General features: G+C 39.0%; 1 protein-coding gene across 3 annotated transcripts in view; it reads left to right on the top strand.

Annotated features, from left to right (window-relative positions):
* Nucleotides 1-21259, top strand: part of prkcea (protein kinase C, epsilon a) — a 43503-nt gene that overhangs the window by 9269 nt on the left and 12975 nt on the right. For all 3 annotated transcript variants that reach the window (XR_004654952.1, XR_004654951.1, XM_034859410.1), the window contains exons 2-10: nt 10768-10831; nt 15191-15356; nt 15454-15488; nt 16336-16424; nt 16782-16911; nt 18035-18177; nt 19106-19208; nt 19745-19938; nt 21000-21173. Coding sequence is in view for 1 of the 3 variants with exons in the window: in XM_034859410.1 (XP_034715301.1) it covers nt 10768-10831; nt 15191-15356; nt 15454-15488; nt 16336-16424; nt 16782-16911; nt 18035-18177; nt 19106-19208; nt 19745-19938; nt 21000-21173 (1098 nt within the window). In the remaining 2 variants the exon portion in view is untranslated. The remainder of the gene's footprint in view (nt 1-10767; nt 10832-15190; nt 15357-15453; nt 15489-16335; nt 16425-16781; nt 16912-18034; nt 18178-19105; nt 19209-19744; nt 19939-20999; nt 21174-21259) is intronic.

Here is a 21259-nt window from a genome sequence, read left to right as displayed (position 1 = left end):
CCATTCCTTTAAAAAAATGTTAAAACAGTTAAGTTTATCAAGTCTTTCTGAGGCTAACATTTGAGCCTACAGTAAAAAAAAAAAACATTGTTTAAGATGATTATTTCTAGCCTTGTAGTAGTCATTGCAGATATAAGATATTGTGTGACACATTTTCTCTGATTTGTTTATTTGTTTTCTGGGATACAAATAGCGTGAATTCCTTTACATTAAGTTGAATCATTTATACAAGTGTTAATATTGGATTTGATGAATGTCATAACTTTGTCTTTTTAGCAAATTTTGCACTTTTTTTGTTAACACTTAAGGAATTTCTAACTTTGAATTACTGCAAGTAGGTTGACGTAAATATTTTGGCTGCTCTTAATTATGTTTTATGGTCAATGCCTGGCTGGTACATCAAGGTCTCGTCAGTAAGATGTCCTGTCAGTGCTGGTTTTTGGTGAAGGGGCCCTTTAGCTCACCAGCTACAGTAGTTCACCAACTATGTCACGAAGATTGACTATTTTGAGTGAGTGAATGAACTTTGCTGTGCTACCTTCTTATGTGACTGGGTCCTTAATATATTATTTGCCATGGAAGGTAGCGTTGAAAATTTCGTCCCTTACCTTCATAATGCCATTGTACCTTTGTGTAAGGGACAGCACAGCATTGTCGTCCTCAGCCAAGACATGACTCTGATCACTGAGGTCACAGCTATACTGTCATTAGGCCATCCCCTCAACATGGCAAGTTATATGACATCATAGGCTCCACCCCTCAGTGACCTGCTGGTTAAGTAGGACAGACTGGATTTAAGATGTGCTGTGGCCACTGTAACAATACACACGCAGGCATGCACACCCACACACACACACACACACACACAAAAGATAAGCACAGTGCTCTGCCCACTGATGCCAAATCAGGTCAACCATATGCGTGTGTGTATGTGCTGGAGGGTGTTTAATGCATTTTGTCAGTGATAGGGAATATCTGGGACAGCAAGTGAAACTTTCTATCCCCTCTGTCTTTCTGTTACCCAAGGAGTGTGTCTACGACCCTGTTTACACTAGGTTTTAAAATGCGTTTCGGTGATCCCAACACAAATGGACAGCCAAGACGCATCGCCATTCACACCTATCTATCATGTGTCTTCAGCTTTCGTTACTGCCTACTTCCCTTCCACTAGAAGGCCAAAGGGCCCCGCGCACAGGTTTCCATTACACTCTTGCCAGTCACGTTAGCGGTTGTGTCGGTCCAACACATTTCCTTCCATCGGGCAATGCGATGACAACACTTTGTCCAACTCGTTCTAAAATAGGCAAGTTATAGAACATTGGCGTGCTGTCACCAAAACAACCACCACGTCCAGCAGTGATGTATTTTTCTGTTGCTTCAGGTAGGGATGTATCAGGACGCATTAGCCTTTATACTACAAACTATGTGGTCAAATGTTCCTCAGACCATTTCAGCCAAAATGCACCACAGAGCGCCACAGGAAGTAATTCCTGCCTGTGGCCATTAAACTTTATAACTCTATAATAATATAATAATTATTATTATCATTATTATTATTACTTTTCACCATTGCAACTCCTTAATTATGTTAATTATGTAAATACTGTATCATAACATTCCTTTAACTATGTAAATAGCGTACATATCGACACTCCTTATATTTCTTTATTTATATTTCTACTCTGATATTTCTACTATTTGTGCAACTGCAACACAGAGTTTCCCTTCGGGGATTAATAAAGTATTTCTGATTCTGATTCTGACATAGCCAGCTAGCTGTTCCCCCCTTTTTTCAGCTGTTGGTGGTTCCTTCGTATTTAATGGACAGATAGTAGAGGCATGCGAAGGTCCTACTAATGTAATCTGATAGGGACTTTGCGCTTTAATTGCTTCACCTTTTTTATTTTCATCAAACAAGACACGTTTGTGCTTCTATTTGACACAAACCTTCACATTGACCACCAGCCCCTTCACCAAAATTAACAATTTCCCTCAAATGAATCAGCCCTAGGACAGGTTTCCTTCAGCAGTTTGAGTCTTTATGAAGTGTGTTTTCATTTAGACAGATCCAACAGCGTTGACTGTGATCTACAGAGGCTGCTCAACAGGCCGTCTGCCAGCCCATCTGGATATATCACACATTCATTTTGCATGTATGTGAGCTTTAAGACGACTGAACAGACAGGATGATTTGATCGGGAATGTCCATTCTCCTAAATCAGATTCTACTCCTGTTGATTCTACTGGACCGTTCGACCTATCACTTTTGGCAGGGGGCAGGGTTAGGTCTAATCTCCCCCATCTTTCCCCACTACCCCCACCACACAGCTCAGCTCCTCTTACATTATTAGCCGTCTGTGATGTTACATTAAAGATGCATGACTCTCATGCTGTCTCACTCAGCTTGGGCCTCCTGTGTGTGTGTGTGTGTGTGTGTGTGTGTGTGTGTGTGTGTGTGTGTGTGTGTGTGTGTGTGTGTGTGTGTGTGTGTGTGTGTGTGTGTGTGTGTGTGTGTGTGTGCGCGCACATGTACAGGCATAGACACACGAGTTGCTGAGGGAAGGGCAAATACACACATACACAAGTACACATGTTATTGTGTGAATGACATCGAGTTCTCTCAAAGCCAAAATTTGTTTTTTGACAGATGGATGTGGGAGGCTGTCACTGAGACTAAACGCTCCTGAGAGAGCTGTCTGGTTGGACAGAGATAGGGAGCTAGATGGACAGAGAGTGGGAGGGGGTTAGCTCCACAGTATTGATATAATGTAAGCTTGGAGTGCCCTGTCTGCTTGGTTGAGTGCTTCTCTATGCTGCTGCATATGGTGTGTGTGTGTGTTTGTGTTTTAATTCTGTCAGAAGTGCATCTGTGTTCGTCTGTGTGGCGATGCGATGAACACAAGATAGTTAAGCTTGTATGTGTGTTTAACGCTAACCTCCCTCCGAAGTCCATTTTGAAATCCCCAGACACAGACACTCAGCTTCCTGTGTGTGTGTGTGTGTGTGTGTGTGTGATAGACACACACACACAGGGTGTGGAAAGTTCTCAGTCTCCCTGCCTGTATCAGCGTCTTAATTGGACTAACAAGATTAATGAGACGAACTAGATTCTCCAGCTCTCTCTCCTCCCAGCTGGGCGGGGAAACTCAGTGCATGTGTGTGTCTGTACACAGCAGGTTTAATCCAAGTCACGTTACAGTTCATTTAATAGGGGTGGTGATGTGGATAAAATCTTCTATCTTTGTATATACCCTCAGATTAGTGCTGAAGCTATTAGTCAATTATTCCATTACTCTGTTGATAGAAAATAAATCACACGCATTTTGGGTGATCAGTTAATGGTTCAAACCACTCATCAGGCAAAGATTGTCCCAGTTTTGTGTATTTGTAAATTAAATATCTTTTGGTCTTTGGGGATTGGAAATTATGACACACCTCTTCACCAAGGTCTGACATTTAATAGATATTTCATGATTTAGTATATTTTCTGGAAATGCCATTGAGAAACCATTTATTCATGAAAATAAATCAATTCAAATATCAATTTTGGGCTTATCACGTAAAAGATATAAATGACAAATCAAGGTTCTTCATCATATTAATGCTAAATCTAATATTAATTCCCAATGATGCTGACCACAGCCTAATACGACCACTGCTATTTAAAGCTGCCTTGATTGAGTTTTTGTCTACTTGTGTAGAGTAGGGTTTAGTACCAATAACATTGAAACAGGTACCAGTACCTGGAATTCAGTAATGGTACTAAATGTCTTTGGTACTTCACTCACTCTATAACTACAGAATTGTAATAAAAACAGACTAAGAATCTCACAATCTGTTTTTATCGTGCTAGGTATAGCATGTTGGTAAGGAATTTTAGACGACAGCATTGGCTAACGCTAGTTAAAATGCTAATCTAACATCAAGCAAGACAGTGTTAACAGCCCAGTTACCTCAGTGTCGGAATCTACAGTGGGTTTATCAGCATTTTTACCAAAATTCTCTGTGGGTTCATCACTAAAACAACACAAGCTTCCTTTCCACATATTCATTATTACACATTACATCATTTTATCCATTAAGTCTAATAATAGTATAATAATAGCAGCAGCAAATAAATGCAGCTTTACGGAAAAGGTAGAAATGTATTGTCACATTGCCCAATCCTGACCATAAATTATTTTCTGTTTGAAATACTGTGGGATTAAACTCATTGGCGCACCTGTGGTTAGGCCCGGTACAACCCACAGTCGACTTGATTACATTAAAATGCATGAGGGTTGTTCATTCAAAATACTATATGTGTATTAGTGTTTGTTTAATCCTGAATTACCTGCTGGAGGGTTGGGTGTATGTAATGACATGGCAGTTCAAATAGAGACATATGAGCCTAAAATCACAGAAAGAGAGACGGTAAATTGACTCCAGTGGAGCTTTCTCACGGCTGACATGTTGACATGTTGTCAGAGCAGGAAAGAGGTGTAACTATTAACATTAACAATGGTGCTGGGAAGCCAGGATGTATAATAAGCTAAGGTCCCTGAAACATCTCAACAAGAGGAAAGCAATTTATTTATCTATTATTTATTTATCTAAATTTTTTGATATAAACACATGGTTTCCATTTAGGTGTCCCCAGTTTAAAGCCCAGTTATTAGAAATGCTGGCACGCTTGCTTGGCTTACCCAGACACCTAAATGGGATGAGACTTTCATTAATGTTATTAGCTATACCTATGCTTCTCTCGCAATAAGTTACCCGTGTAAATTTGGTGTGTACCACAATATTTATGTCTGAAGCTGCCCCGCACACGATCTGTGGGAAAACCGAGAGGTAGGGCGCAGAGCAGGGAGGCAAAGTGCATTGCTTCTGGAATTGGGTTCGCCTTGAAAGGTCAGCGGCAATGAGGTCAAAGTTGAAATAATTTAAGCTTTGAGCAGAGCGTGACGCAAAGGTTGCCGCCCCAGCTAGATGGACGGCGTCGCTCTCCCAATAGAAAAACAATGGAACGGCCGGCGCAGAGCATGTTTACCGCAGATCATGTGTAGGCTGCTTAATTAGTTTCTAATGAACTGCTACTGCTAAGTAAGTAAAGTATTTACTTTCTCATAGAGTGCTTTTCAATTACCAAATCATGTAATCCATCTTGTGGTCAAAGAATATCTAGATAAAGGTTAAAGGGTCAGTTTACCCAAATCACAAAAAAAACCTTCAGGCCATTATTTTCTATTGTGGAACTATTCTCTACCAAAGATACGAGATAAGATACAACAATACTACAACTGTCCCCTGTAAAATGTGACCCATATACATCCATTCTTAGGGATGTTACAAGCTATAGCATTTTATGAGCTTGCACCAACAAAAAAAAAAGAATCACCACTGCAACCATAGAAATGTCTGTTGCCAGGATACAAAGGATCAGTAAACACCGTAGTAGAATGGTAACCAGGGACATATTTGTATTGCTAACATTAGTGTGAGAATTTTTTTTATTTCTCATGACATTTCTGAATACACTTTTACATTCTCAGGTATCCTAACAGCCAGATGTTCAATTCATTTCTGGGATTATACCCGACTTAATACATGTTCTATTGTACTAATGCAGTGGTTCTCAATTGTTTTGACATCAAGGACTTCAAACCGACACAAATTAGACCACTGCCCTCTATTTGATAAGTTTTTTCTCCCAGAGTCCACCACATTATTGGATTTTGGCTTTTAGATGTTTTACTACAAAAATTGTATGAAACCTGGGATCAAAATAATCATACATTGAGTCTGTCAGTGTGTTACTTATGGATGAAATTAGAGTGAAAATGAAAGCCATCTTAAGGACACCTTGGGGTGAGAGCATTGCTATAATCCATCAGGTCAGCTTATGCTTCTTAATAATCAATGCTACGCTGGCACTGGCAAGCGTTTTAGATTGTTTTAATCTCATTTTGGTCCCCCTCTGAGCTCATTTGCTCATACAATTATACCAGTCATTCAAATGGAGTTAACAGCTTCAATAATATAAATAAGCCTGTGACTAATCTAAAAAGTATGTTAAATCGGTAAAATAATGTGCTGTGTCATGGGTTTTTAATTGTTTTACCATTACATGGTGGTTCCAAGAATTAATTCCAAGAATTAAAATCAATTTATTTTAGATTTCTTTTGGTATGATATTGAACACTGGCATGGCCTAATTGATCTTCACTACCCCAAAACTGTGTAGTAGTTTTTCTTCTTGATTTAGACAGAAAATAGAGCTTGAAGGCACCTCACAGCCCGAGTGGCCAGTAACTGGCCATGTGAGAACAGTGCAGCTTTTGGCTTGCATGCCACCCCAGGATCCCGAGCACTACATCAATGATGGCGCTGTCCATTTGCTCCACTATGTTCCAAATCATTCTGAGTCCATCTTTCAGCTGAAATCCTCACTGAGATGCGCAGTTATGCAAGAGGTTACGTTTAGGGATTAGCACTTCATTTTCAAGGGTAGACATCAAGAATCCAATAGTTTTTATAGGTCACAAATTCCATGCTGTTTTTATGTGTTATACATTCAACAAAAAGATGATACTGCACATGTGCTATATACATACTGCATATGTGCTACATTCTCTGTGTTTTTATTGTATGTTGCTTCAGATAGATTCCTTGACATATTGATTTTGTTGTGTTTGAATTTAACATCAATTTGCCAAAGGAACTAAAGATGTAAATGGCCAACGGCTATAATCTTACTTATTTATAAAAATGTTCATCAATATTCACTGTTCCTATTTTAAATAAATATCTGCTGCAATATCTGCTTTTTTCCAATTAATTGTTTAGTCTATGAAATGTCAAAAACTCTTAACTTCACAGTGCTCAAGGTTGCACAGAGCACAAGATTTATTTTCCCAAAATTCAAAGATATTCAGTCTACAATAAGATATGACAATGGAAGGCAGCAAATTCATTGCTTAAGAAACAACTGAAACAATCATTGCAATATCAAAATAGTTACAGATTATTTTTCTTTCAACCTCTCTATCAATCGCCAAGACATTTTGCATCTTCTTCATTAATTGTGGTTGCTAAGGCTCTCATAAATCATGAAATTGTAGTTTAAGATTAATTGTCATACAAATGATTGTGATTTATGATTTTATTGGATTTTTCTGTCCATTTCTAATGTCACAGTGGTGCCGTTGTGTTTGGCTTTGCAACTAGTTCTAAATTGGCTGTTCATTCAAATTATGTGATTATTTGCAAAAGAGTGTGAGTTCAGCTTTCAATAGTTTACTGAAACAATGTATTACCTCTTGCTCTACTGCACTTAGATACATTTCAAAAAGCCTGTTCTGAAACTGCTGTGTAGGCTGACTTAATGGAACAAAATCCTGGTTTAAGACAGTTAATTAATTTAGAAGGAGGCTTGATTTTATATAACAAAAAATAATATGCAACATGGAAACACCTGTGTTAACTGTTTCAGAATCCCTATCCTGGAGTTAGAAGGCAAAACATATGAACTTTACTTAGGTCTTGAGAAGCTACAGTGTGTGTGTCTCTCAACCACACACTCGCTAAACTTGCGCTACAATCTGAGCTATTCTTTAAATCAGAGATTCTCAGCAGGGGGTCCTGGACCCTTGGGGGGTCCTCAGACTCAGTGCAGGGGAGCCTCAAAATTATTGTTACGTTTTTTCAAAAATGAAAAAGACCTATAATTAATTTACCCCTTATTAGCAAATATACATACCCACTGATGAAAAGCTTACGGGTCTATAGGTAAGGTAGTCACTAAGGGAGCCATCTACAGATACAGTTAAACCTTAGGATTTACTGTGCCACATGTATGTATTATGATTTATAAAATCATGCCAACAATTATTAGCCTATTTTAGTTTGTATTCTGTGCAAAAAAGGTATGTATAAAAACTTTAGGCCTACATGTTATTGTTTAGGCCCAGTTTAATGTGCAAATTAATGTTGTACAATATATGTAGTAGAGGGTCTGTGCTCCGTCTCTCTTTAAGCTAAGGGGTCCTTGGCTTAAACCTTTTTGAGACCCCTGCTTTAAATGACCCACGCTAATCTTATAACCCTATGTATCCATCAAAAAAAAAATTGCGTGAATTATCTTATTAGAAAAGCTGGATTGAAGTGACAGCTTTGAATCAGTCATTGATATTTCAAGGGACTAGTATGCAATCAAAGTTCAACAAGTATGTAATCAAACACTGACAAAATATCTTTCCTACTTTATCTTTAAATTTTTGTAATTTCTAAATACAGCATAGTTCTTCTTCACCTGCAGATGTTTTTTTTTTCTAATTGTGTATTCATGGGGGGGGGGGGGATCTCTTGGCACCTCATGGTTCTATTCAGAGGCCAACTATTCGATTCTAATCCGTTTATCGATGCATCTCCATGCAGCATTTGCTTTATGTTTCCACGCGTGATTAAAAAAATGTATACTGTATATGAATCTGAGTTTGTTAGATTTTGACATACAAAGTATTTGTCACACACAAGTTTTAATGAAATGTCTCGTCTACTGAGCTTTTTATAAACTATATTTAGTAATCTTCTATATCAGAGGCGCAGTCATGTGTAAAGGTGCATAATTGGCTTCTTACAACATGAAACAGTAGGTGGTCAGATGTAATGTGATAAAGTAGATGAATAGCCTATATGTGTTTTGCCTAATTATTTTATGTATGTCTTAATAATTTTTTTGCTTGCTTACCTCTAAGTTGCTGTCCATTATCCCGTCCTCTTTCACTCACTCTGTTTTCTGTTTTGTACATGACTTGAGACGGTAACTTTTAAATTTAGGTGCTTATGACTGAAGTGCCATGTGCTGCTGCATATCTCAATACTGTAGTAGTTTCTTCTCCATGTGATTGTGTACCTTTGCTGCTGTATCTACATGAGATTTATGCATTGCGTCTGATAATAGTTTCTGTGCAATCTTTGTGTCTCATGTTCAGCAATGTGTGTGTGTGTGTGTGTGTGTGTGTTGCTGCCTGTGTGTGAGTCTGTCTGTTGCATAAGAGGATCTGCTGCTGTCCCAGAGCTTAACTAAGGATTTAAACCTCTCTTTCTCACTCTCCTTTCCTGTGTTGTCTGTCTCTCTAGCGCTCTCTTTTGCACTCTCTCTAATCTCCGTACTTGTATATTGAAAAGAGGTGATGTCATTATTTGTATAATAAGTCTTGTGTGTACGCAGATTGTATGTTTGCTTATCTAGTAATGTATGAGCAGCAACATGTATTTTTTTTCTGCGTGCCTATGAAGATCCCAGAATAAATTAGCCTCCATTTTAATGACACCTGCTGAAACCCACACATAACTCATAATGACAGGTAATTCATTATGTTTGCTAAGAATTTAAACATAAAACCTTAATGATTGATAAAATAATTAAGAAAATATGCTGCTTCAATCAGTTTTTATTTATTTTTGTTGTTTATAATTTATGCCATGTATATAGAGGATGAATGGATTATAACACAGGTACTTCCCCTTTAGGTTATCCTTCAACAACTAGTCTGTGTTTTGGCAACTCACAACATCCCTGTGAGTGTAACACAAGGAATCAATTCGGTTGACACAGAGAGGACTGGGCTCACTGGTGTCTAAAAATAAGAAGTTTGGCTGAGGCTCCACAAGCATTACTTTGTCCAACATGCAATGCTGCACATTTGGCTGAAAACTCTTCACAGCACAAGAACATTTTGTAAAAAAAAAGCTGATTTGACTCTGTTGAGGACATTCTTTTTTATATATTTAGTATTTTTAAACGCATTATACAACCCTATACCTTTTTTATTGCTGCTGTGGTTAATATTAACGTAATATTCCCTATGATAATATTCAGAAAGTTAATGTTATACCTTATAATCTCTATATGAAAACAATCTTCTCCTGCAAACACTGGACGGTCATTGTTATCTAGCCTGAAGCAGGAAGGAGAAATAGGACTATTCATTGCAACATACACTCGATAGGTGGATGATTACATTATAGTCTGTCTGCAATTATGAATTAAACTGTGGCTTCATCAGTTACATTGACTTAATCGTATTCCACTTTTAAAATGTAACATCTGGAAGTTGTAATAGATCATCTCCTCAAGGTAATACAGTTGAGCCGTAACTTTCTTTCCTCTTTGGTGTCTCTGTTGCTTTTATTATTTGACCGGCAGGATCGACCACATTTCCTGTGTATATTTTTGACCAACAGACCACCCCGCAGTCCCAGGTCCCTTATTGAGTACCAGTGGTTGAAGAAGGTTGCAATCAAAATGCGATCTTATCGACCGGACCACATTCTCCACTTTCTGCTTTGTCAAGCAAGCCTTGCTAAAAGATAGACAACTTCTGCAAAAGATAAATTGTACTTAGTTTAAACATTGAGATGGGATTACAAGTGCCGATTCGAGACAACAAGAATGCTTATAAACACCAGGTGTGAATTGCCTTGTTATAGGAATTCTTTATCCACATAAGGTATCAGATATGTTAACACTAGGAGTAAATGGGGTCTGAAGTGATGATGTTGAGGATAGAAATTGAAATAGTGATAAAGATGCTGATGTTTATTCTGATAATGATGCAATAGGTGGGGAGGAGTGTAATTGTAGTGAAGATAATGAGCTCGTCCATGTGCGCTGGTGTGTTTGTTTGTGCTGGAGGTAAGCCCCACTGCTGCACTCACTGTTCAGATGTGTTATCTCTCACTGATTTACTTTCTGTTTCTCTTTTTCTTTGTTTGTTGCAGATTGACTTGGAGCCAGAGGGGAAGGTGCACGTGGTCATTGATCTGTCCGGATCCTCCACTGAGGGTAAAACCACCACATTGCACTACTTTACTTGTAAAAAAAGAAGGAATCACACAACAAAACACCCATTCAGACACGGTGGTATGTGCTGGGGGAAAGTACAGCTTTAAGTAAAGTTGATTTGACAAACTTGCTAGCAAATAGTTGCCTGTTTACACAGATTTGGAGTCTTGTTTTTGAGCACCTGAAAAAAGTAAGTCCAATATTCACTCCTCTCCTTAGCTCTGGTTTGGTTTTCCTCCCCACTCCTGGGGAACATATCTGTGTCTTAATTCGCCGCACGTTCTGCCAATTTGTCAAAGCTTTATTAACGAGTGCAGCTTTGACTTATTCCATTGTGGCATGCGTAATAAAACCTAACTATCTTAAACATGAGATGTGTTATTGATTATACCTATTATTTTTCTCTGTCATGAAAGTATCAGGAGATGCATGACAAATGGAAGTGTTATGCGGGTGGCCAAAGCTATCTGAATACTGAATAATAAGATATATGTGTCCTTTTATCATTTAAAGCCTCATTCTAATCATAATTCTTTTCCTATAATATACTTTAAGGACTTATTTGGATGGGTTTTGTTGCTTTACAATGAGCTTAAAGCAACTACAAGTCGTTTTTATAATAAGATGACAATGTTAAAGAAGTTGCTTGTAGAGATAAACCTACTGAGAATTATCACCTGAATCTGAAGTTCCCCTCAGCTTTACAGAGCTCAATAATGAGTTTGAGTAAGTAAGTTCAATGAGTTTGTTGTTTGGCTATCTTACCCCACAACTTTACTGTTGTGGTTCACTCTCACTGCTCTCATAGTATTGTTTTTTTGGCCACCACATGCAGCTGTTTTCAGTGAAAAAGCTCTAAAAATACACCGACTGAACAATAACTGCTCCTCACCAAACAGCACACAGTTAAACACTACACAGTAAACAAAGTGGAGCATTTAGCACCTAAAGAGAGAAATATCCCCCAGGAGTAAGTAGAGACCAAAAACAGAGCTAAAGGAGATTACAAAAAATTGAAAACAGCACAACTCCAAAATATTGATAATGTTTCTCTGTAACAGCTGGATGTAAAAAGCAACCGTTTACTAACATGTTGGCCATATGAACTTAAAAGGTGATGATATGTCAATGTTGTGTTCGCAACTTATTTCTGCTGCCCCCGAGTGGACAAAACATCAGAACTATTGCAGGCTTAACCTAACATACTGTACACGTGAGGCCATCGAGTGCAATAGAAAGATTGCTTCCTGTTTTCCTAGAAAGTTAGTTAACAGATTTAATAGAACTTTCTTCTCCTCACTCTTCTCCATTTCCTTCTCCTCTATTTGTTTGTATTAATTAATCATGGAAACATCCAGAATATCTCTCTCAGTTGGCCTTTACATACACATACAGTTACTGACTCACATTATGTATGATAAGAATGGGTTTCACCTGCACCTGTGTGTCTTCACACCTGATTATAAATAGGAACTGTTCTGCCTTCCAAAAGTGTGCTTGTGTATGTGTGTGTGTGTGTGTGTGTGTGTGTGTGTGTGTGTGTGTGCGTGTGTGTGTGCGTGTGTGTGTGCGTGTGTGTGTGTGTGTGTGTGTGTGCGTGTACATTGTAGTTTCACTGTAGACTGATAAAGAGAGCAATAGAGAGTGAAGAGAGAGGGAGTAGATTCTTAAAATAGTAGGTGAGATGGAGCTACGGATAACACACAGACACACACACACACACACATCCACACTTAGGCGTCAGTTTCTTGCCCTCCTCATCAATGATTGGACACTGTGGTGACCTCACGACCCACTCAACGCCCACTCTTGAACTTCCACCCTGACTTCAGCTGGCAAAAGTGCTTGTCATGTTAATGTATAAAATCAAAGTGTGCGTGTGTGTGTGTGTGTGTGTGTGTGTTTGTGTGTGTGTGTGTTTGCTGATAGGAGGGATGGCGATATAGAGGATGGGAACTAGCGGAAGAGGTGGTATTTTTAGCAGATTTCTCTTTTTTTTTTTCTCTTGGTGCAATCTGTTCTCAGCTGCTTCCGAGCCTGGATGGAGTTGTTCCTCTCCTGTTTTTTCCTCTCCTCTCCTCATACATCTGTTGTTCTCAGGAAGCACATAAAAACAATAATCTGACCTAATCTGACCATCTGCAGTCTCTCTCTCTGTTTCTTCATCCTTTTCTGTTCCCTTTAAATATCATCCCTCAAAGCTTAAAAGATAACCTTCATTAGTGACCAGAGTTATGTTTTTATTTTATTTTTTTTAATTTTTTTTTAAAGAAACAGCTTTGTATTGTCCAATGTAATACCTTTATTCATGCAGATTAATTACCTTTAAGCACTGTATGGAAATTAATTATACAGATTTATTGCAGAATTTCATTTCATACAAATTGGCATACAATAATAATAATTATAATAATAGTATATTAAAATATATAATAACTTCTAATGATAATAATGATAGTAATAACAATAATAATAAGATGTAGTAATAACAATGATAGAAATATTTTAGTTCTATGGAACTTTTCAAAAAAAGTTTACAAAGTTCTTACAGATCAAATTAGAAAATACACAAAATATTTACAGTGTAATTAAGTAATAGAAAACAAATGACAAAAGAGCAGGGAATAATAAATAAAAACTAGTTAAAAGCCAGTTTATAAAATGTCTCTTTAAAAGAGTAAGAATAAAGTTAGAAAAAATACCAGGATCATTAGCAATGGGCCAATCAGTGTTCAGCTGATATATTGGTTGAGTTCGGCATGTTGTTTTCTTAAGCCTGAAGAGATGTGACGAGTTCATCTCACTTTATTGTGACATACACATATACATGTAGCACAATTAATTCTCTGCATTTAACCCATCCCTCAAGGGAGCCGTGGGCAGCCGTTTACAGCGCCTAGGGACCAACGCCAGATCTGAGCCAGTTCCCTAGAGAACCTAGCACAGTTTTTTTATGGTGGGGGAAACCGGAGCACCTGGAGGAAACCCAAGCAAACATGGGGAGAACATACAAAATCCACACAGAAAGGCCCAGAACGACCTGGATTTGAACCCACAACCTTCTTGCTTTGAGGCCACAGTGCTAACCATTGGGCCCTTTCTGCTTCAGATTTATAAATATCATCTAATTTTATTTTGAATATCAGTCTAATTTTGTCATCTTCCAGAAAATTTCCTGATTGATGGATGTCATTTCTAAAGCCACTCTTTCTTCAGTTCTTACAACCTTTTGTTCATTTGAGGAACCACTTCATTTTCCTTCAGTGCACGTTATTTTGTTGTTCGTCTTCAGAAAATGTTGCATTTTTCTATCTATATTTTTCTATTTTTGTACACAAATCTAGTTACAATCATCTACTAAAGCAGCAGATGGATTAGTGCCGAGGTTATTTTTTTATTCATTATGTCATATTTGTTTATATCACCATCTGTATTTCAGCTTTTCCTCTTCTCTGTCTGCTGGTCTTCCACATGTTTGGGTGAAATTTGTATCTTCTGTCTGTCCATGTGAGTGTTTATTGGACGGCCATCTCCCAGTTGGTCCTTTAGCTGAACCAGAACACGTCTGTCTCCACGACGATCACTCTTAACTGTTGTTATGCCTTATCGTGAACCCTCCTTGTCAGCATGCCCGTGTGTGTGTGTTTCCAGGACAGATGGATGATGTATTATGTAAAACAAAGTGATCCCAGTAATGGCCTGTTAAGCTGTCTCTCCCCTCTCACCAGCACCACCATCACATACACACATACACACACACACGCACAGACAGACACAGAGAGTCCCTAGACAGCCTGTCTGTAATCAAACTCAGCAGTAATCACATCTACAGTATAACACAGCCAGGAGAGAGATGGAGGGAGTGTGAAAGAAAGGCAAACTAGGACAGGAGCGCAGAGAGAAGGAGTGTGTGTGGGAGTGAGAGTGGAGGTGGTTCTCTTGTCTTAAGGTTACCCTCGGAAAGCATTTATCTTTCCGGGGAGATGCAGAGAGAAATGGAACGGCTGGTTTGATGGTGCTCGCTGAGGAGGAGTATTTTAATATGCTGTCCTTCGTTTTAGTGCCCACACATGAAAGTATAAATAGCATGCACACGTACGTATGCAAAGGCCTCTGGTAGGTTTAAGGTGTTTGTGAGGAAGAGGGAGGGAGGGAGGGAGGTAGGGACAAGGAAAACGAGAGGCCGTTGAATGATTAAACATCTCAAGCAACATGATGCAAAAGATCCTTATTTGTACAAACACCTCAGGAAGGAAAATAAATGAGTGTTAGGAAAGCATCACTGATGTGTGTGAATATAAACTCAGGAACACAAAATAAAATTCTCAGTTGATTATCTTGTGTGTGCTTTCTCGACAGCCACAGGGACCAATGAGAATGAGGAGCGGGTGTTTCGAGAGAGAATCGGTCCTCGCCGGCGTCAGGGTGCCGTCCGAAGACGCGTCCATCAAGTCAATGGACACAAGTTCATGGCCACCTACCTGAGACAACCAACCTACTGTTCACATTGCAGAGATTTTATCTGGTGGGAAAAAAACACACATACAAACACATATTGGTCTGACCTGCTGTTATGTTTCATTAAACCAACCTGTCTGACTCATATGTGTGTGATCTGATAGGGGCGTGCTGGGGAAGCAGGGATACCAGTGTCAGGGTATGTACTTTTCTCTCGGGCGGATTCCAATTTCTCAAGAAACTCTGCACATCATGTATTATTTAAGTATGGGAACCCAAGAGGGATTACATGTTGCTAAAAGACAGCTGTGATTTGGTCTAGAGCCACAGATGACCTGCATTACACCGTTACAACATCCACTTTTAAAAAATGCGCATGAGCACTGATTCAGTTGCACATTTTCTTGCCATGCTTTTCTTTAGTGGATGAAAATTCATCTGGAAGTCGAAGTGATACTTAATTCATTAGTTGAGCTACTTACATACTGCCCAACCGAGAAGAAGTTACAATCATGGATTACTAATCATGTTGTAGCTGTCCTTGCTGGGTATTGTAAAATATTATACATTACAATCCAGATTTATTTGTCTGGCGAGTGTAGAGTGTCAATCCAATAACAGCAATCTTTTATTGTACATTACTATGTAGCACTTATTGTAGCATCTACTGTATGTGTATGAGAGGCTGCAGCTACACAACATTCTTTTTAGGCTTTTGTAGATTTTAATTATCTAGTTTAAAAAGGTTGAGATTGCATTGTTACATTTTTAAATCAACTTTTAGTGTGGGTCAGTCACATTCAGCCAACCCAACTTTTTAAATGAGGTCAGTATTGGCACGGATAATAAATCTGTGTATCAAATCGATTCATCACTAGGTGCAACAGTGTCACATCAGAATCACTGGAGAATTGCTCCATCTTATCTGCAGGATATCATCAGTAATAACATCACATATTGCTATTCAAATTGTACCGGCCAAACTCATCGTCATGTAAACTTTATTTGACAAAACATTGGTGAACACCTAATGTTGATGCTTTCAGTGTGTACGTGTGTCGTTCACAAGCGCTGCCATGAGCTCATCATCACCAAGTGTGCCGGGATGAAGAAGCAGGAGGACACACCTGAGGAGGTACATGCAAACATCCATGTTGGTAAAAATTTAAAAAGCTCAGAAAATGCATTATTTGTTAATAAAGAGTCCATTACATGTCATACACACATTTAGAAATGAACACACATGCAGGTAATCATGTAGGAAAAACTGAATATTTGCCAGTCAGGCCTATCCTGAATAAATCTGTTTTACTTGAGGTAACATGCGTACACTTTGTACTACACTTGACCCACATGCATTATTCCTCCGATAATGCGGCAGCAACCTCTTTTTAACGTGTGTGTGTGTGTGTGTGTGTGTGTGTGTGTGTGTGTGTGTGTGTGTGTGTGTGTGTGTGTGTGTGTGTGTGTCTGTGTGTCTGTGTGTCCATAGGTGGGTTCACAGCGGTTCAGTGTTAACATGCCCCATAAGTTCAGTATCCACAACTACAAGGTCCCCACGTTCTGTGACCACTGTGGCTCCCTGCTGTGGGGCCTCATGAGGCAGGGCCTGCAGTGCAAAGGTGAGTTCAAGTGCAAATAGTAATTCACAGTATTAGTGCAAATGGGATGCATATAGAGGGGCCCGTGTTTTGTAACCTCCTTGGAGCCTAAATGTATATTTATTTAAAGTCAAAGGCTGTAAATAAAAATGATAAATGTTTTAATAAATGTAATTTTATTTTTAGTACAAAGCACTTCAAGGCACAATGAAGTGTAAAATTCCATTAACCTTAAAGTTTGATAATAAATGCCAACACACACATTTGGATCTTTGCTGGGGAGGACGTGTTTAATCCTGCTTGTCTCTTACTTAGTTGGATCAAAAACTGGTGAACATATTTAAAAGCCATTTCATGAAATGTTAGGAGCATGGGCCAAAAAAAAGTGAATGCTTTTGAGAAAATAATTATTTAATTAATGAATATTTGCTGATTATAGGAATATTTCTGGGTTGTGGACTGTTGTTTAGACTAAACAAGCAATTTGGAGATGCCACCTTGACTTCAGAATATGCGATTCACATTTTTTCACTATTTTGTGACACTTAAAACGCAAATAGTTGACAAATTAAGGCAAGGCGGTTTTATTTATAAAGCTGTTTATAATTGATTCATCGTAGGTAGGTCCCAGGTGCTATACAGTGTAGTGAAAACAACACAACACCATAGCGGAAAAATTAAAACAAAACAATTCAAAGTTAAAACAATACTATTTAAAAGAGCAAAAGAGCTAATCTATAGAGCTGCAGTATATTGACATAAAAAATGAATAAAAGACAATACAATGTCAATAAGGTATTGGGCTTTAGAAACAATTAACTAAAAGCACTAGAGAACAACAAGGGTTTTAGGCTGGATGTAAGAAGTGCAGTGGTTGGGGCATTCCTAAGACCGTGAGGCAGTTGGTTCCAGCGGTGGGCTGCGTAATAACAAAGCCACTTCTCCTCTTTTAGATTTTGCCCTAGGCACCACTAGCCGCCCACTCAGCTGTGATGTAAGAGGTCTTGCGGGGTTACATTAGATTAATCAATAAACAGGAAAAAAAAAGTTTCATAAAAATTCCATATAACTATTTTATATTTAAAAAAAGAAGCCTTCCTGGTTGTAACCTGAACCATTTTCATGTGTTTTTGTTGTGATACAGTGTGTAAGATGAATGTGCACAGAAGGTGTGAGTCCAATGTAGCTCCTAACTGCGGTGTGGATGCCCGAGGAATCGCAAAGGTCCTGTCTGATTTGGGAGTCACGCCGGACAAGATCAGCAACACCGCACAGCGCAGGAGGAAGGTACGAGTCATTCTCACAAATAGAGACCATTTCCATTATTAAGGTTATATTTGAAATTTGGAAACATACACGCAGGAAACACAGATCTGCACCGGTCGAACTTGATTCTGCTGTTCAAACCAGGGGAATTGGGTTCTTTTCATTGCTTGGTATGACATGGATGATTTTTTTTCAATTTCTTCAGCATTTAGAAGTCAATTAAATTTGGGGTAGGCAGTATTTTGCAAAAGGAAAAAAAACAGACTCTGACAATGTAGCCCTCCTCGTGCAGCTCTCCCCTCTCTACCAGAATTGGCACTATACTGTGGCCGTACTGTAACGCCCTTTGAGTTGACATACTACGCTTTGAGGTCATAGCTACACAAACTTGAATTAGTTGGAGCAGTTAGCAGAAAGCTAACTGTAGCCAGCTATTAGCAACATTTTGTCTCTGTCTCTAAAACCTTTGATACGGCAATAGCAACTATTTGTGTAAGATTATCCTCCACTGAATCAGTCTTTCACCACCTGAAAGGATGTGCAGGCACATCTGCATTTGTAGAACTGCTCTCTCTCTCTTAAATGACCTGTGATTGGCCAAAGACCCACTAGACTTTTTTAAAAGTCTGAAACAAGAGCCAAGAGGGGTTCCAGAATTCTAGTTTTCTCTCAGACCACATAACAACTAAAGGATTTACGAAATGCTAAAAGATTATAATGGAATTTCTGCCTAAGAGAACTACCCGAGTTTAAATCCCGACAGATACAAATCATATATTTACACTATTTTTAGCATGCTGGAGTTTTTTCTTATTCAGTGTAATTCTGTGGATTTCAACGCTTCAACTGAAAAATTTAGATTCAACTCTCTGACTTATTATTCAAGTAAATGATTTTAAGTGTGCAGCCCAAAGGAACGATCATGTTGTCTCTCTCGATCTCTCTCCAGTTGACTCCAGGGCAGGACCCTCCCCAGTCTCCTCCTGAGCTCTCCCAGACTGAGGAGAACAGCTTCAGCCAGCCATCTGTCCCCACCTCCCCCTCACAGCAGGGTAACACTGAACACAGCACTCACACCGTCAAAAAACACAGATTTGACAACAGGCAGACATTTCAGAGCACTTCGAGATGCGTTCTAAGCAGCTTGCGGTTTTAAAGATGTAGTGTTTCCTCTTCAGTAATAATATTGTTTTAACTACTTATTTCTTAAAAGGAGAATGTGTTATTGTCTTTGTATACATAAGACTAACCTCATTATCTAGCCGCCCACCACCATTTGGTTGTCGCAGTTAGTCATCATCCTCTCACACTTTACAAGCTGAGAAATAAAAGTTAACTTTCTTTTTATGGAGAGATTCCCATTTTTGTTTTTTTAACACCGGCCACTGCTGCTCTTAATCACCCTCATCAGAGAGACTGTAACTGAGTCATCTCATGCTTAAAAAGGATGTGATGATCAATTTCAAAAGTGTATTGAAAAGTAATCATTAACACATAATGAGCAACATTTCTTAAAAAAATAAAATAAAAAAGGCAGTAGGCCTGTTATTTGCTGATGTCTGATCTGCTTTTCCGCTGACACCCACAGACCTGGCACAGTTAGATCGCCTGCAGGACGTGCTGTCACTGGACCAGCAGGGACCCCAACACTCCTCCTCCTCCTCTACCACCTCCTCTTCATCCTCGTCCTCTTCGGCAGGCAAGGAGAACGGACAAATCCTGAGGAGGAGCCTCAAGGACTTCCACTTCATCAAGGTTCTCGGCAAAGGCAGCTTCGGCAAGGTGCGACGACGCAGAGGAGGCGTTTGAGGGGGATGCTTGTTTGTTTGATGTGCATTATGTTCATAATTGAAACAGTTTTTGTTTTGTTCTTTTATCACCCTGTTTATCATGGTTGCCATCATTCATAAGAGATGGCAGGGATATAAGGGAAAGAACAACACACATGCCAATAACATTGTATGGATCCAGCTGTTTTTTTCTTTAGATATTACATTTGACGATGCACCATTCCAAACAGTAAACCAAACTTTTTCCAGTTCTTAACTAAAAAATATGTCTCACATGCAGTTATGGATAGCATAAAAGCTGCACTCATCATCAGTGTTCTTTTATTCACAGCTGCTCAAATGACTAAGAGACAGAAAGTCATCAATTGACTTTCAGCTCATTGTTTTGATTTTATGCTCGCAAATGGTGTTTTTAGTTGTTAGGAAAGCCTGTATTCTTCTTCTTCTTCGGTTCCCATGCACAAAAACTCACCAAACTTTGCACATGCAAGTCCAGTCCTATGCTAAACTTAATCAGTGTGATTTGTGTGCTAATTGTCTATGGGTTCAAAGCTCAACAGTCACAATGTCACGTCTTATACAAAATCAGCCATTGTGCTTTGGACACTTTCCCTTCAAAATTCCTCAGCATTGACCTTTTCTGCAGCTATAATTGGTGTTGCTTTTCTATCAGCAGGCAGCTGTTTTCAGCAAAAAAGTTCTGATTAATTGAAAACCACTAGCTGAACAGCACCTAGCAGCTGACGGACAAAGTTAGTGACCAGCTGCTGAACATTAAGCTCGGCTGGGAGACCAAAGCAGAGCTAAAAGGATAGTGCATATTGCATATTTACATTCCAACACACCTATTTTGAACCATCATTTCAACCCCCAACGTTTCCCACGTCCAAATCAACATATTCAGATGTCTTGTTTTGTCCAACCAATAGTCTAAAACCACTGTTAGTTCAATAGTTGTTCTCAGAACACGTTTTTCACGATTTTACAATGAATTTGTAATGCAGAATTAATTCATGACAATAATTTCCTCCCCGTCTTTTATCTGTAATCAAGGTTATGTTGGCGGAGCTGAAGGGGACAGAGGAGGTTTACGCTGTCAAAGTTTTAAAGAAGGACGTGATCCTGCAGGACGACGACGTGGACTGCACCATGACAGAGAAGCGCATCCTGGCGCTTGCTCGCCGACACCCCTACCTCACCCAGCTCTACTGCTGCTTCCAGACCCGGGTTGGAGCACCAGACAGCAATAGATGTTCTAATGTTCTATAGATGATCTGTTTCTCTATCTAATATGTCTCTCACTCTCTCACTCT

Source organism: Etheostoma cragini, chromosome 21 (genome assembly GCF_013103735.1).
Source record: "Etheostoma cragini isolate CJK2018 chromosome 21, CSU_Ecrag_1.0, whole genome shotgun sequence".
In the NCBI taxonomy this organism is placed as follows: Eukaryota; Metazoa; Chordata; class Actinopteri; order Perciformes; family Percidae; genus Etheostoma; species Etheostoma cragini.
This window is presented reverse-complemented; position numbering and strand designations above follow the sequence as displayed.